The sequence below is a fragment of the Hemibagrus wyckioides genome, linkage group LG20, assembly GCF_019097595.1.
Source record: "Hemibagrus wyckioides isolate EC202008001 linkage group LG20, SWU_Hwy_1.0, whole genome shotgun sequence".
Lineage (NCBI taxonomy): Eukaryota > Metazoa > Chordata > Actinopteri > Siluriformes > Bagridae > Hemibagrus > Hemibagrus wyckioides.
Window position 1 is genome coordinate 10,539,665 of NC_080729.1, and position 16,832 is coordinate 10,556,496.

The 16,832-nt window shown below is 36.8% G+C and overlaps 2 protein-coding genes across 2 annotated transcripts in view; both read left to right on the forward strand.

Moving 5' to 3' along the window:
- Nucleotides 1-6,358, forward strand: part of atp1a2a (ATPase Na+/K+ transporting subunit alpha 2a) — a 33,703-nt gene extending 27,345 nt beyond the window's left edge. The window contains exons 21-24 of the mRNA XM_058419111.1: nucleotides 1,719-1,849; nucleotides 2,047-2,148; nucleotides 2,433-2,524; nucleotides 5,195-6,358. Coding sequence (XP_058275094.1) covers nucleotides 1,719-1,849; nucleotides 2,047-2,148; nucleotides 2,433-2,524; nucleotides 5,195-5,223 — 354 coding nt within the window. The 3' untranslated portion in view covers nucleotides 5,224-6,358. The remainder of the gene's footprint in view (nucleotides 1-1,718; nucleotides 1,850-2,046; nucleotides 2,149-2,432; nucleotides 2,525-5,194) is intronic.
- Nucleotides 6,359-11,464: 5,106 nt separating this feature from the next.
- sdhc (succinate dehydrogenase complex, subunit C, integral membrane protein) lies at nucleotides 11,465-16,663 on the forward strand. Its single transcript, XM_058372764.1, has 6 exons — nucleotides 11,465-11,546; nucleotides 12,527-12,577; nucleotides 12,780-12,881; nucleotides 14,994-15,055; nucleotides 15,639-15,802; nucleotides 16,447-16,663. The coding sequence occupies exons 1-6, from the start codon at nucleotides 11,530-11,532 to the stop codon at nucleotides 16,549-16,551; spliced, it is 501 nt and encodes a 166-aa protein (XP_058228747.1). The 5' UTR covers nucleotides 11,465-11,529; the 3' UTR covers nucleotides 16,552-16,663.
- The last annotated feature ends 169 nt before the right edge of the window (nucleotides 16,664-16,832 follow it).

Consider the following 16,832-nt stretch of genomic DNA (forward strand, 5'->3'; position numbering starts at 1 on the left):
AGTAGAAAACGAGTACTTAAAGAGGAAAAAACAGACAAAAAAGATCAGAAAGTTAAGAAAAACTCAAAAGTGAGCAGGAGCCACTGTGACAGGCAACTACTCGCACAGTGCTATTTTGAAATGCAATTTTGACACAGGCATAGATCTCATAGAGAAATAAAGTGCTTGTGCTTTTGTGAAGCATCAGAAGTATAGTTGCCACATACCAACATTTCTGACTATAAACTGACTGATATTACAAACTCAGTAAATAGGTAATCTAGCAACACCCTAGCAATCAACTGGGTTTTCACAGTAACGTTCTAGCAAACACCACTTGGAATATCAAAGCAACTGCTTAGCAACAACCACAGAAAATGGGATAATATTGAAGACTCTTAGAAATACCATAGTGACCACCTAGAACCCCATAAATGCCACCTAACAAGACCCTATCACTGAGAAATGCTAGTAAAGAGAAAGTCATTTTAGTTTCCAGAGCCTGTAATTTTAATTTTTTACTTTGATTTTCGGTGTGCTTTTTGAAACCATCCCTCAATGGGTTGCGGATTTTGGTTTCCATTGACTCTTGTCACATCCTTTTGTTCCCTTAATTCTTTTGAGCAGTGTGTATGTACTAGGTAGTAGAGCTCTGGGAGGAAGGTATTGTTTAGCTATTGGGAAAGAGGTATTTAGCTAGTAGTTTGGAAGGTGAAATGTACTGCTTAGTGAATAACTGAGTTCCTACTAACATATAAATAAAAAAACTAGATATTATTACTTTAATTGTAAATTAAATTGTGGTTTAATTGTAAATTCCTGTATAGTTATCTATAAGTTATCTCTTATCTATGAGTTGAGAAGTATCATACAGGGTTACCAAAATGTTTTGCTTACATCCTACAGCAGCACACCAGTCACATGGACTTATTATTTATTGATAGATTTCTTTAAACTCACACCATGCCAAGGGAATTAGTATTGCTTGCCAATCGTTGTCAAGTTTTCAAAATGGGGTCCTCTGTGAGTAGTTAAATATCTAGTTCCAAAATGGGTCATAACAAGAAAGGGGTCTAATACAGAGGTAACTATAGCCTACCAGGAAGTCTCAGAACGAGACACTCTGATTACTACCCCCCTTATTATGATCATTATCTTTTAAAGAAGTTAAATTATCTATTTTATATAAAATACTCAGTGAGGAATTAACTAGCTTTTAATATGTAAACAGGAACATGTGTTATTGCAGAACTACTCATTCATTCCTACTAAGACCCTGCATAGTTACCCATGGCTTGAACGGTATTGTAATGTATTGCAGGTATTAATAAGAATAAATTAAAAATCTGGTGCAAAGCAAAACCTTTTTACACTATCAGTCATAACCTCTTTTGACACATCACCTGTCCATAGCAGAAGTCCATGTCCAAACATTTCTTTCAGTTCTCGATAAACCTTTTTTATGTTTTATTGTGTGTCCGGACATCACCAGGTTTGCTCTTCCAGTTTGTAATATACAGTCTCCCCACCCTATCATTTTCAAATACAATAGCATTTTTACATAAAAAAAATTCTCTCTAATGCTAAATAATACATATCATGTCCCTAAAACACACAAATTATCCAGTCTATCCACCATCGGATATCCATGAAAACTCAGACATACTAACTTGCTTGCATATTAATTTGAAAATAAATGCACAATGACTGACATTTTTTGTGTTTGTTTTTTTATTTAGACCTATGAACAGCGCAAGATTGTGGAGTTCACTTGTCACACATCCTTCTTCGTGAGCATTGTGGTGGTGCAGTGGGCTGACCTCATTATCTGCAAAACACGCAGAAATTCCCTTTTTCAGCAGGGCATGAAGTATGTGGTGGGAGAATGTATGAGAGAAAGAGATGTGCATGTATTGGGGAAACAACAAATAAACAATTTTTAAAAATAAATAATGTTAAAAGATTAAATGCATTCTTCTTCCGAGAACATTTATGTGCTGCTTTCAAGACTGTTAAACACACTGATGGAGCACCTAATGGAATCGCATTTACTCTGTTGTCCTGTAGAAATAAGATTCTGATATTTGGCCTGTTTGCTGAGACAGCCCTTGCTGCCTTCCTGTCCTACTGCCCTGGAATGGATGTTGCTTTGCGCATGTACCCACTCAAGTAAGACTCTCTCTCTCTCTCTCTGTCACATGGACATTACTACATTTGATTTATGTATAGCACTAGCTTAATTAATACCACAGTAATCCTCTCTAGTCTATTCTAAAAACATGGTAACTGAAGTTACAATCACGGCAAAAAAAAAAAAATCTTCATTAGGCATCATTAACAAATTCTATATCATTTTATGAGTCTCTCCTCTTGACAATTCATCTCCCCCACCCAACCTCTTCTCTTTTTACTTCCTCTGCTCTGTCTCTTCATTATTCTTTCTCTCTTTTTAGGGTGTACTGGTGGTTCTGTGCTCTTCCATACAGCCTGCTTATCTTTATCTATGACGAAATCCGCAAATTAATTCTGAGACGGCAGCCAGGAGGTGAGAGAATTAAACATGACTGAGTTCTACTTACTTTCTTTTGAGACATCCCGTGTGGTTGCCTTCAGAACTACTGGAGTATTACCATTTGCTCATTGACAGTGAAATTGTCGCATTGTTACTGTGATCTCACAGGTTTCCCAACTATGTTATGCTTGTCCATTTTCCCATTCTCATCTAATCAAAGAATTAAGGAAGCATAGCACTGCCCTACATTTGGCACTGTCAAAAGGAGTGTATATTAACACACAACTTGGGTCATGGTTATTTTTCTGATCTTTATAACAGACACATGGTCTATTGTTTATGTCAGCATGGATATTATAGATGGAGAGACGTTACAGAACCTCTTGTATTTCTGGGTAGCTGACAAGCTGTTTCGTCTGTCAGGTATTGATAGACAATGATCAAAGCCCAAATTATATGGAACCGGAGAATCTTTGACAAATACTTTCAGAGCCTTGCAATGCATCATATAACCAGTAGAGATGCATAAAACCTGTAAGCAGCAGGAAGTGACAGCAACAGTCTGCAGCCCTCAATGGACAAAACAGGTAGCTATCCTTTGCCACATTGTTGTGGCAGGAACAGAAAATGGCAGAATGTGGGCTTTCTTAGTTTCAATTATGGAACTTCTGAAATTGGAGTGGATCTAATCATTCATTCATATAAACATATATACATACCTATATTTTTTATTCTGGCCACGTCACAGTGAATCCTGGGCCTATCCCAGGAATATTGGCCACAAGGCAGGAATACAACCTGGGTGGGTTACTTTTTCATCGCGGAATACCATGTCCACACACTTACATAGTCATCACCTGATTAAGAATAGCCAATTACCAGAGGGAAACCTGGAGGAAAACCCACATGGCCATAAGGGGTATATGCAGAATTCTGTACAGACAGTAATCTAAACTCCAAACTGGGGACCCTGGATCTGTGAAGCAGAAACACATTGTACATATTTGTACATCTTCTAGTGGTGTCTGGTATAATATTATTTGCAGTATTAGTGTTTCCTTGAGGGTAAAAGAAAGGTGGAAAATATACTAGTTTCCTGTAATACACTCCATTTTTTGGGACAAGACACAACGATGTTTTACATCAAACACCAAGGGGCACAAAATTGCAAGTGATGTTGAGACTGGGTAAATTAAAGTAAATGATGTAATTGGACAGGTGCATATCTTCTGTTTTAAGAGCTGCCTACTTATTGTGCAAATGCAGTAAGATAACGGATGTCCTGTCTCAAAACAGACCTGTGCCAGGGGCATTGGCAAATTCACAAGGAGCTAGTTTAGGTAATGGGGAACAGAAATGGATCTGTTTGAGAATAGACAGACAACGGTCCAGTATGGTGAAAGAAAATAGATTTTTATTCACAAAGCAGCTTTACAGAAATCTTGAAACAGATTCAAATTTAGATCTCTAATTAGCAAATCAGTGGTGAGAGTGAATGTGAGAAAAAACCTCCTAAAATGATATGAGGAAGAAAATGTAAAAGAAAACCAAACTCAAAAAGGGAACCCATCCTCTTCTGGGAGACAGTGGATGTAGCAGTTATGAGTCATTACTCTTTCACAACTGTATAAGTCAAAGAGTACTAGGATTAAGGATCTTCAGCAAAAGAATTTTTTGTTTTTATTAATTTTTAACTATAAATCTATAGTATCCAAGTGATTGAAACTCTTTCCAATAAATGCAATCAACCAAGCAAGACCATCCACAGCCATCCATCTGGATGTGGCGACCCTGCAAGGAAAAGCAGAAGAAGAAGAAGAAGAAGAACTTGAACTGATATTTGTCCTCACTTAAGTACAATGTCATTTCTCTGAGTGATTCTCAGAATAGTATCAGCACTCAAGTTATTCTCATTTTTTGGGAACATTTGTTATTCTAATTCTCAATCTAGTATTAATATCAATCAATTCAATCAAAAAATTAAAAATAAAAACTTACACCCCTAAACTTATACTTTACTGAAGCACCACTCATTCTTTGGGTAAGGGTGGCTCATCTTAACTTGGCAATATTTTCCTATACTTTATTGCAAAGACATTCTAGAGCCATCAAAACTCCTGTGCGCAGCCTGCTACAGGTCACCTGACAGATTTTTGTGGATTCAGGTCTGGGCTCTGTCTAGGTCATTCAGTAAAATGGTAGCCTTCTTTTCCTTTTATAAAGAATTTTATAAAAAAAATTATTTATACCTCTCCTGGTTAATACCTGTCAACAACTGAGATACCATTTATGCTTTGTGAGGTCTTTGCAGACCATGGCTTCAGCAGTCAGATGAAACCAAAAAGATACAAGTAAAATCCTACAGAAACAGCTGATATTTATTTGGGGTTAATGAGAATGATTTAATTGATGGCAGTTGTAAGATAACTTGTGTACATGATATTGAATATAATTGGTTCATCCTGAAAACCATCCACGTCCACAATTGTAAAAGGGTGTGTACATCTTAAGCAACAAGGTTATTGAACTTTTTTATTTTTCCTATTTGTCCCTAAATACACACACACACACACACACACACACACTTTACGGGTCAGCTTGTGGAGCCATAAGGAACCATTCTAAAAGTATTTTGCTGTAAATATGTAAATAACCATGAACATAAGTTATATAGTAATTTTTTCCTCTCTCTTCTCTTGACAGGTTGGGTGGAAAAAGAGACCTACTATTAATGACTATAAAGTATCTATCAATATGTATTATTCAAATGTGTTGTTACAGTCTGAAAAAGGCTTTCTAACTTTCTTTTCCAGTAGTTAAGATGTCATACTCCTATGTCCTAATGGTTTAACTCTTTCCCTGCCTTAATGTACCTCATTTATTTTATCAGTGCATTATCAGGGAATTTCATTGCATTATTAATCTGTGCTATTGATATGAGAATTTATCCATGTGAATTTCATATTTGGCAAAGTGTTGATAAATTACTTACATGAGATTACACCAGGGCTCAAAGGTTGAATTTGTATTATTATTAATAGGCTACCTCTTTGACTTCCTGAAACTATCAAAGAAACCATAAATGATGATCAGATATTTTGTACAGAGTAATTTAAGACAGAAAGTCTGTGTTGTTTGAATGATTAACTACTCAGTGACCTTTTCACTCTCAGTAAATAGATTAAATACATTAAATACATATTATACAATATACACATATATCAATAAAAACTTACAAAACAACTGTTTTTGGTATTGTAACATGTACAAAAAATTTGACTTGAGCTATTTAATTTTTTCAGAAAAATTTGTGAATTTGTCATTGCTTTATTCATCATCAGTAACTGCTTTGTCCTGGTCAGGAATACAGATGATCCATGGTGATGACACCATACCATCATAAATCACCATGCATGTACACAATCTCAGTCATTGTCAGATAAACTTGTATAAGTCTATGAATGTAGGTCTGAAAAGAACTTTATTTTATTCATTTTGGTCTGAGAGTGAATGCAAAAACAGCATTGCATAATTAATGGAATAGTGAATTTCTTTCGGATAGTTTAGATGCAAGCTGGTCAATTAGTGTCATTAGTTGCAAATATGTTATTAGCTTCAAGAATATTTTAATATACCATCATTCCACCTAATACCTTAAACCAGGGAAATCATGCTACTGTTCACAATAGGACAAGACTTGAAAATCCCTGCTATTTTGGAACTGGGTGAATGGGGGCAGGGTTAGACATTGAGTGTATTCACTCATTTAAATGTTAGTCAGTGTTGAGCATAATGTTCTGTACACTAAGATCCAACAGTAAAAATTTGTGCCAATAAACACAATAAAAAGTACAGATTTTAAGTGTTTGATTAAGTGTGTCCCTCTTGGTTTATTGGTCCCCATCTTCAGAATACTACTCAACTGTGCACATTTCATTAAAGCAAGTGGACCTGGCACCACTCAAACCAATCTACCTGATTCCTCTGGAAAATGGCCAAAGTTCCTGTTAACAAATCTCGTAGAATATATCTTATAAATATATCTTATAAATTCTCATTCTCTCTGGGTTTTTTTTTTCATATTGCAAGCTGCTACTAAAGCTCAAAAAGGGGTGCTCTTTATATTTAATCTCAAATATATTGAATTATTTTATCTTTTTGGGTGAACATTGTTCCTTAATTTGCAGTATATATTTTGCTATGGCCCTTGAAACCAATTCTATTTGAGGGGTTTGAACATTAAAAAGATATGATAAATTAATATCAAACAAAATTAATACACTTATCACTACTTAGCACCTTACATGTTTACCAGAACATGGTAATATTTTTTGTCATTGAAATATATTGGTACCTGATTTCAAAATGGCTGTTATCATTACACATTTATTTCATAATGAGAGCATTATTGGTTGCTCAGACATTCAGGCCAATGCAAGAATTATGTCTTTAAACATGACTGAGGCTTTAAATAAACATACATATAAATACATAAATGCTACATGTTTTTGCAGATCACTGGAGTCAAGCGTATCTTCTGATCTCCCTTAGTTAATTCCATGGGGGAGTAGAGTTCTGTGGTAGAAGTCTGGTCCCAGCTTCTCTCTCTGAGGAACCACCATCACCAGAGCAACAAGGACCTCTTCTCTCCAGAATAAGCTCCCACAGCTGCATGGTCTATTATATAGCTGGTACTGCCATTCCTGGGCCTGTATTAAATATTTGTCCCAAAGAATGGGGATACAAATGGGGAATTCATGTAGACCTGCAGGACCTCTTTTACTGAATATAATAGGGTTTTAATCCCAATTTTTGCACCATCATACATGAACTTATTGGTAGTATAGGGCAACAAAGGAAGAAGGAAGGAAGTCATACTCCTTACTGGTATTTAAGTTTCTCTAAGATATCAGCCCTCATGAATATCATGGATGATGGCATCACTGTAGCACAAAAGTTATATGGGAAGGGGACTTCTAAGGGACTGAAAAACAGCAGTATAGAGGGCAGCCACTACAACATACAATCATTTTTTATGGGGCACAACCAGCCACCTAAGAGGGTTTGTGACCTCCTCTTTGTGGTTAATGTCCCTTATATATCCCCCTTATGAAACTTTAGATAACGTTTACTTGAAATGTGTCTCTCTGAAACCTGAGCTTACAGTCCATTTATTGTATGTGTACTGTGGTGCTATTTGGACCTCAGACCAGTAGATCAGTTGCTATTGAATATGCTGATATTCAATATACCTTTCAGGGCATCGGGAATAAAAACTTTTTAATCAAAAATGTGCAGTCACCAGCAATCATCTGATGACCTGCTGTGGCAACCCTGAACAGGAAGCAGTCAAAAGACAACAACTTAGTTATACCTCACTACATAACTTAGAAGATCTCAGCAAATGTGAGCACTGTTTTCAAAATTATTCATTGATAGCAGACACAGATGGGCCAGATGGCTGGATTGAATATTTCAGAAATCTATTATTGTATTACAGTAATTATTGTTCTACTGGGGTTTTCACATACAACATGTTCCAACCATCTCTTCTGGTACCACTGCTAAAATCACTATCACAGAGTACACACTTTTTGTTCATTTATGTTTATATTTATATAGTGGAATCAAAAACCCTGAGCAAACAAAGTTATTAACCAGAGAGATCAAACAACAATAGCAAAAGACTGGTATATACAGAACACTAGGGAAGCTGAATGCAATCTTTGCAAGGAGGCTGAAACAATTATTATAAAGGATTATAAAAGCGCATGGGCTGAGTGAAACACAAGGCAACAGGTGTGGTGCAATCAGAGGTCCAGTGACTGTAAACATGGGAGTTCAGGTATATTGTGGGTACTGGAGTCCAGTGCAGCCATGTCTGTAGATGTGGCCACACAGATCTATCCCCAGCAGCAGCGTGCTCCACCAAGCACGTTGAGATTCCAACCAAGGGTAGAGTGTCTAACCAAAAGTTCTCTCAGGTACTGTGGTATTCATTGCTTCATAGGTCAGTAGTAGTATTTTATAATCAATGTGAAAATACAGTGTGAATAAGAAGGTTCATGTGTTCATATCTTCTGGTTCTACTCTACTGCATTCTGGACTAACTGGAGATTTGTTTATGATCCTACAGGAACATCCAGACAGTAAGGCATCACAATAATCCAACCTGGCAGTAACAAAATATGAACTAGTTTTTCTGCATCATGAAGTGACATCATATTTCTTATCTTAGAATTATTTCTGAGAAGAAAGAAGGCTACCCTAGTGATATTATATGCATGAGCTTCAAATGACTGACCAGAGTCAATAATCACACCAAGGACTTTTACTGCTGAACATGAAACAGAAAGGCCATCCAGAGTTACTCTGTAATCAGAAAGCTTACTTCTGGCTGCATGTGGTCCTAGTACGAGCACTTCTGTCTTGGCAGAGTTAAGCAGGAGGAAGTTAGTGAGCATCCACTGTTTAATGTCCTTTACACATTCTTCAGTCTTAATAGGCTGGTGTCTCTCATCTGAATTAGCTTATACATATAGCTGTGTGTCATCAGCATAACAGTGAAAGCTAACATCATGTTTATGGATAATTATTTAGTTAGTTAGTTTAAAGAACTTCAAACATGTTGATTTTATGTAAGATTTTTGCATGACGCCTAGCTTAATCATCATAAATAAATGCAACACCTCCTCCCATTTTCTTAGTGTTTATACATTTTTGTTTAGCTCTGGGAACAGACAAAGTCTATACCGTGAACCCTGGGTGACGACTCATTGCAGCTAGCAGACGGTCAAATTAGCTTGTCTGATCCCTGACCCTGGCTCTGAATTGTCACTGATTAACTAATTAAATAAGAGCAGCACCTTCCCAAGTGGGTTGGACACCATCCCATCCTAACAGGCCAGCCTTGCCCTCAAAAGAGCTCCAATTATCTATGTCATCCAGCAGTTCAGCGACCATAAACTGCTTTAAGCTACATCGCCACCCTGCATTGGGATGGGGCCAGAACACACTACAGCATCGGACATTGCATTTGCTAATTTACACTCCTCTACAATATTACTCTTAGTATCCTCAGATGGATGAAGCCATATATCATTAGCTCCTACTTGGAAAACTACCTTCGAGAACCTATGCTTGCCTAGGACCCTAAGATTATCTGCTATTACTTGGCTCCCGGGAATATGCCTGAACAATACTGCCGGAGCCCCTAAAGGCCTAGCTAATTTCACATGCCTTAAGATAGTCTCCTATAACCAGAGCTCTTTAAGGTTTCTCAGTGAGTGCTTCACTGAGGAGAGCAAACCTGTTAGACATGTAAAACAGAAAGGAGTGATGCTCCCATGGGCAAGCCTTAGTGTTAGTTTTGGCTATGCCTCAGAGTCATCACCTTTTCGCCCCCCTTGAGGGCTCTAATGCAGGAGTTGGGGGGTTACTAACTCTGCCTTAGGCATCCAGACTTCCCCCTACAGACCCTACATTGCTCTCACTCAAACCCTCTATAGCATCTGGATGTGCACGTCTAAAGCTAAAATCTTTTCCGTCAGAGAGATAACTAAAATACACTTATCATTAGTAAAATCAACACTAATGATGGAGGAATAATTACTAACCATCCTGCAGCTCAGACACTGTACAAGCTGAATGTTTGCCATACTTAATGATTATGTACCTTTAAGTGAATATGAGCTGAATATTATTTAATCTTCCAATTAAATAAAGCTTGCACATGCAGAGGCACCACATGTTGAGCTAGACTCCTAACAGCAATATAATGTTATGATATGATTCTGAGACACAATTTAGTTCTAGATATAATAATTTGTCTTTCTCTGTACACTGCAGCCAATACAGTGTTTTCTCTTGTATTGTCCTTCAGACTGCATTTCCATGTGTGACCCTTTCTTCTTTATACCACAGTTTGCTTGTTATATGATAACGTGCTACACCTCTACATTTTGGCCCTGTCTTTTGATTTAGTGGCATTTTATTCCTGATATTGAAGAGCTCACTTTTTTATTGCTTCTATTCAGCTGTTTCCATAGAGATGCCACTGCTGTAATGCTTGGTCTTTTTCTGTCAACAGTTTCTTTAGAGGACTCATCTGACTCTTTCCCTAAATGTATTTTTCAACCTCTCACTAAAATGACATGTTAAAAAAATATTTTATATGTATTATTATACTTTCAGTTCTGCTTATCTAATCTGGATCTTTCAGCTATTGCTTAAAAAGATTTTGGCTTAGTTTTTGCAGAATGTTGAATGTTGCAGAATGTTTATTAATTTTTTTGGCTTTTTTTTTCAGGGCAAACTGACCGTTTCTGTTTCATCCTTTAAGCTATGCAATGTGTCAAGCTTTCTATTTCCCCCCATTATAATAGTTCCACATGTTCCACATGACAGATTAATCAAATTCACATTTATTTATACGTGGCTTTATTCCATAACTTTTTCTTTCAGATTTCCTAAAATTATTTTAAAAAATATCGTCTCTCCTGTCCAATAGCAGACAAAATAATGAATGAAAGGAGGTTTAGAGGTGGAGCTATATGCACATTCTAAAATACTTGCCTGTAATTACTTTTTAAGAACGATCTTGTGTGTACAGCAGATCCATGTCTGTATGTGGACTCTACGTGCTTCTGTGTTAGTGTTTCTGCATTCTCACCACGCTGGAATTAGGACACTGACTTGTCAATCACGCCTGAGCCTCCTGAATTTTCAGCCCCACCTAGCCCCTATTAGAATCCTTGCCTGAGAATTAGATTGCAGTGGGCTCCTACAGTACCACCTATGTTTTTATTAATGACCTAAACATTATACTATAAATGTCCTATATATGTATTTATGCTTGCATGTATGTGTTTATGCTTGCACTTTTATCCAATATACATATTTTCATCCCACAGACAATGCGACATTTTCCTACTGGGAGATTATATACAGATCGGCGTGATTTCCCAGCGCTGCTTGAAATCTGCGTTTCTCAACCTCACCCCTACATCCGCCTACGTCACTTCCTTACCTCGGAAAACATGGCGTTACTTCTAAGGTCAGTGCTTATTGACTTCTTGCTAAACGTGTGGCGTTGTAAACACACAACAATGTTTTAAACACACAACAACGCTGTCATAATATCTGTGTTATAATTATCAGCGAGGCTTGAGGCGCTTTGTGGTGTTCGCTGGCGTTATCTATGAACTAGCTACTTACACAGTGTTTTATTAGTGTTAATCATGTGCGAATTATCACTATAGTCTGTTCTGTTGAGTGTTTAACTTAATGATGCATTATTAACTGGCAGGTTCATGTGAAACGACTGTGTTTCAGTGACGACATCTGCTGACCAGCTTATTTAGATACTTGAACTCTCCTCTGGCTTGTGCATGATGACCTGTTCACCAATTGACCAGTACCTCAAAGGAGATTCAGTTGTTCCCCTTTTGGTTCATTCACGAACTGTTCTTTAAAGATATAGAAGATTGTACTGTTTGACATTTGGCTTATCAAGCTTGTTGATAGTTCATAGTTACACTGACATTTACAGTTACTTTGTACCCTTGGTGCACAATCACTAACCCGTTCCCAGATAAGGATATTGGTTAAGAAATTGTAATGCTAATCATTAAAGGCAATGTAGAATAATTCAAGGATTCAGAATTGAAAATGGGAAATACATTTTGGAATTTTTATGTTAGTAACAAAACCTGTCGAAGAGTTATCATCTGGATGAGAGATATATAGCTCAGCTTGTAGTGCATATGGTACCTAAGCCCATATTTTCAATAAAAATAGAGCTTACACATCCAAAGGTAACGGCATGAACAATCAGATTTGTATCAAATCCATCTAAATATGTACATGTGGATTTATCTAAATGTATTCATTTTTCTTTCATCCCCCCCCCATACTGGAATGGTGCGATTGAGTGCTTTACTTGTTCATGATTTACAGTAGCTCTTAGTAATAGTCTGTCTGACTTTGATCTAATCACTGATTTTGTTGTATCTTTTCCTTTTTTTTTAATTCTAGGGTGGTGGCCCGGCAGGGTCTGTGTTCATCACGAGCACAACTCTGTAGGCAGTAAGTATATTTTGAGTGTGAGAGTGTGTGAGCATGAGTCTGTGTCCTAGTTGGCCCTATTTCTTGTATCTTTTAAGCTTAGAAAGATATTAAATGCTCCACTAAATGTTTTGTAATAGTCTTTTGCATCATTTAACTGACCAAGGAATTTCTAAAGGGTCACATCAACATAGATTGTTTGTTCTAATGTGTATTTGAACAGTGCTGTTCCCATGGGAACCTCAGCAAAAGAGGAGATGGACAAATTTTGGGCCAAAAACACTCGACTCAACAGACCTCTTTCTCCTCATATAAGCATTTATAGGTAAGGTGTGTGCATCAAGGCCAAAAGTCTGAATACTGATATTCTCTGTATGTGGCTGAAATAGGCCTAGTCTAGTATCAACACCAGGTTTAGTACACCAGGCCAATTTGAACTTGAAAGCATAGCCTAAAAAAGATTGTCCCATTTTGTTGGACACGTGCATCTTAATTTTTTTATTGTATGCATCTGTCAACAAATGATAAAAAAAAATCGTACATTTTATATCATACTGAAACTGTGTGGGTGTGTCGAATTATTGCCATAAGCTTCTCAAAAAAGCTCGTCCAGAGTGTTGAAAACTGTGAGTGGGACTGACTGAGCAGAACCTTTCTCCAGTGCATATTTCTTTCTATTTAGATTTCTGTTCCTTTGAATACTAGAGTTGCTGCTTCGCACTTAGTTAAAAAATTACAGTAATTTGTATAGTATGGATTGCATGGACATTTACGGTGACAGGTCAGAGGACCTGTATAAACCTCTGTCTTATGTGGTCCAATCAAAACTGGTCAGATGTGATGTACAGCGCACACCTGATTTTTTATTTTTTTTTATTTTTTTTTTTTTAAATACATTTCCACTAGACCATTTATGCTTGCTTTTCATCAGGAGGAAGCTAATGTCAGAAAATTGCTTGTAATAATTACTAGCATACTTCATTAGTTATTTCATCAAGGTGCTTAAATTGTCAAGACATTTTATATTAATATGAATAGATCAGTTCCCTGACACAAATAGCCTCAATTCATATCACCGAAGACATTCTAAGAACAGCAAAAAATTATGCATATGAGAGAAGACTGTGTGTGGTGTCATGCACAGTATAGAGGATTAATTAATATAATATTGCCTATTAAAAAAAACCCTCCCAAGCTGCATAAATCTAGACTTAAATATATTTTTGTTTTGATGTGCGTTATTCTTTCACATAGCATTGTATGTCATTTTGACATTGACATACATCAAAAAGAGCCGGCTTCACAGCACTCCAGAATTTGTTATCTAAAATGTCATCTGTTTGAAGTTTTTTTTTTTTTTGCATACTATCGAGTCAGACTTTGTACCATTCCAACAAGATGGTTGAAGTTAACTCTGTTAGTGTCCTATAATGGCATTTTGCAATATTTTAAGAACAACACCATAGTGCTATGACAAAATGGTACCTATCAGAGTAATGTTGTGTTAAAATGGGGGGCATTGAGGATTTGGAGAGGTTCTGCATTTACTTTAAAGAAAGAACTACTTGAGCTTGGAGGAGAAAGTTTCTGTTTTGTTGGAGAAAATACAATGGTTGCCTTCAAGGCTGTCAATGGTTAAGACTGTGGCATAATAGCTGTAACTCTATTGTGCTCAGCACAGCAATTGAGCCCCCAATGTGTTATGGAATGTGGACTTAGCATTAAATGTAAGTTTATCATACAAATCCACATGCAATAATGCATTGGGAGCTTGATGTTGAGTGCACTTGAGTTATGGGATATCTTATGGGATAGTTTTAATTATTACTGTCTCCTGTGAAACTACACTACCCTGGGATTTCCTGGGATTTCTCCTTCAACAGTGACAGTATATTTACCCAATCCTTTAAACACAAATTATGCTAAATTATGATATACCATTTTGTCATAGTGTTTTGACTTTATTCTCAAAATATTTTGACTTTTTTCTCTCAAAATTTTTTTTTAATTGCAATTTTAATTGTCAAAATATTCTATATTTGTTGTAATATAGATATAGAAAGATATTATTACTAATTTGTCAATATATTACAACTTTATTCTAAGTCTTAGGGCTAGTAGACGTTTCTAAAGGTTAAAGGGACCCCTGGCTATAAAAAGTTTTAGAACCTCTTGACCCCAATAATGTAATATGCCCATCTTAATTCCACCTCCTCTTAACTTTTGACAGCCAGTCTGGTATTCTTAAGATGCTGGTAGTTAAATGCTTAAAAAAAAGAATTTCTGACATTTAATTTTCAACTTTCCATCCATGACATATAAAGCAATTACAGTCCTGTTAATCTTTTTGTCATATGAATTGTGTGTGGAAAAGATTTTGTCGTTATGGTAACTACATGCCAGGAGCTGGTGTTACTATGGTAACTGTGCCTTGCAGGTGGTCAGTCCCCATGATGATGTCAATCACTCACAGAGGAACAGGCATAGCACTCAGTGCAGGTAAAACACACACACACACACACACACACATGTCCTCTATGTCCAAGTGTCCTCTATTCAATAAGATAGGAGATATTTAATTGTCATGCTAATGAAATAAAATTCCATCAAATATGTCCTGGCTTTTTTACCCAGAATGTGTAAGATATGTCTTCTGCTTACTTATGCTTATTGTTTGGCGTAATTCAGATGTGGGATTTACATTGACAGTTAAACCAGAGAGTGATGGCACTGCCCATCCAGATTTCCAGCCATCTGACATTCTAGCCATCTGGCTAGAATGAAAATGTTTCTTATTCACTGGTTTTAATTCAAAATCTAAAGACAGTATCCTATAAATGTTTCTCTGGATTTGTTGGACAACTCAACTAATTAACTCTAAGAAGGTGACTATTACTTACGGGGGTCATGCGTTTTCTTTCTTGATGTTGAGTTCACGAGAAAATTATGTTTTGATCATGAGAAAACGAGAGAAAAATATAAAAGTGCCTGGCCTCGTAGAACTTCCTTAATTAGTCCTTACAGTGTTAGCAGTATTATTTCTGTGTAAATAAATGGATGTGACATTTCCTATTTTGCTCAGGTATTTCTGCTTTTGCGGCTGCTGCGCTAGTGTTGCCGGGCAGTTTTCCTTACTACCTGGACATGGTCCACTCGTTCTCCATGGGTCCAGCTCTCATCACCTTAGCCAAATTTGGCCTGTCTTTCCCAGTGGCCTACCACACTTACAATGGAATTCGCCACCTGGTAAATACATACACATTACCAAAAACAGTCACCCTACTACAGCAGCTGCTTATTTGCTGTACATATAAATACATGTAATATTGCTGCACATAGAAATGTTATTGTAATTTTATAATATTTCTAATATTAATACAGGGGGTCCTCGACTTACGTCGGAATTCCGTTCCTACGGCGCGACGTAACTCGATTTTTGCTGTAAGTCGGAACTCACATACAGTACTGCCGTCTTCCTCGTATAGTGCCGCGTGGCGACGTATTCGTTCGCTCCACCTCACCAACTAGTTCCCGCGTGAAATTTGTTTTAACGTCTCAAACACTGCAAGTCGGAGATGGCGATGTAACCACGAAACGCCGTAAGTCGAGGACGTCATAAACCGAGGACCTGCTGTACAACTGTTAGCAGTGCAGACTATCTTAGCTAACACTAAGCACATGTATTCTAGTTTCTAACAATGTTTTTTTTTCATTTTTTTGAATAATGTTTATTTTTAAAAAAATGTATAAAGTGGATCTGCAACAGTTTTTGTTCATTGCAAATTGTTAGCTGCCCTGCTAGTTACTGAAGTGTCTCTATACAAATGTCTTCACATACTCAAACTATGCTTGAGGATACATTTTCATTTCTCCTAATTTTTTGCTTCCAGATGTGGGATGTCGGGAAAGGCTTTAAGATCCCTGAAGTCTACCGTTCTGGCTACATTGTCATTGCTCTGTCCATTTTCACCTCAGTCGCCTTGACTGCACTCTGAACCTGATGTAGTAAAAAAGAAGAAAAAGCGGAGTGTGAATTTGTTGTGTAGCAGAAACAGAAGAATGACATGTTTTCGTTTGACTCATTAATAAAGTAAATTAAGAAATGTATATGTATGATGTGTTGTATGCTTCTATTTGGACCTCAAGAATGCATTGTTCATTTTGGTCAGTTACTTGTGTTTTTAACCAGTTGTAAGGTATGACCAAGTTATTGCTAGCCATATTCTAAAACTTATTCATTTTGGTAATTCCTTTGGCTATTTAAGCAACAGAATCG

Excerpts from the sequence above, each read along its gene's own strand:
- sdhc (XM_058372764.1), top strand. Across the intron at positions 12,882-14,993 it reads CCTCATATAAGCATTTATAG|GTGGTCAGTCCCCATGATGA; the intron begins GTAAGGTGTGTG and ends TGTGCCTTGCAG. Across the intron at positions 15,803-16,446 it reads ACAATGGAATTCGCCACCTG|ATGTGGGATGTCGGGAAAGG; the intron begins GTAAATACATAC and ends TTTTGCTTCCAG.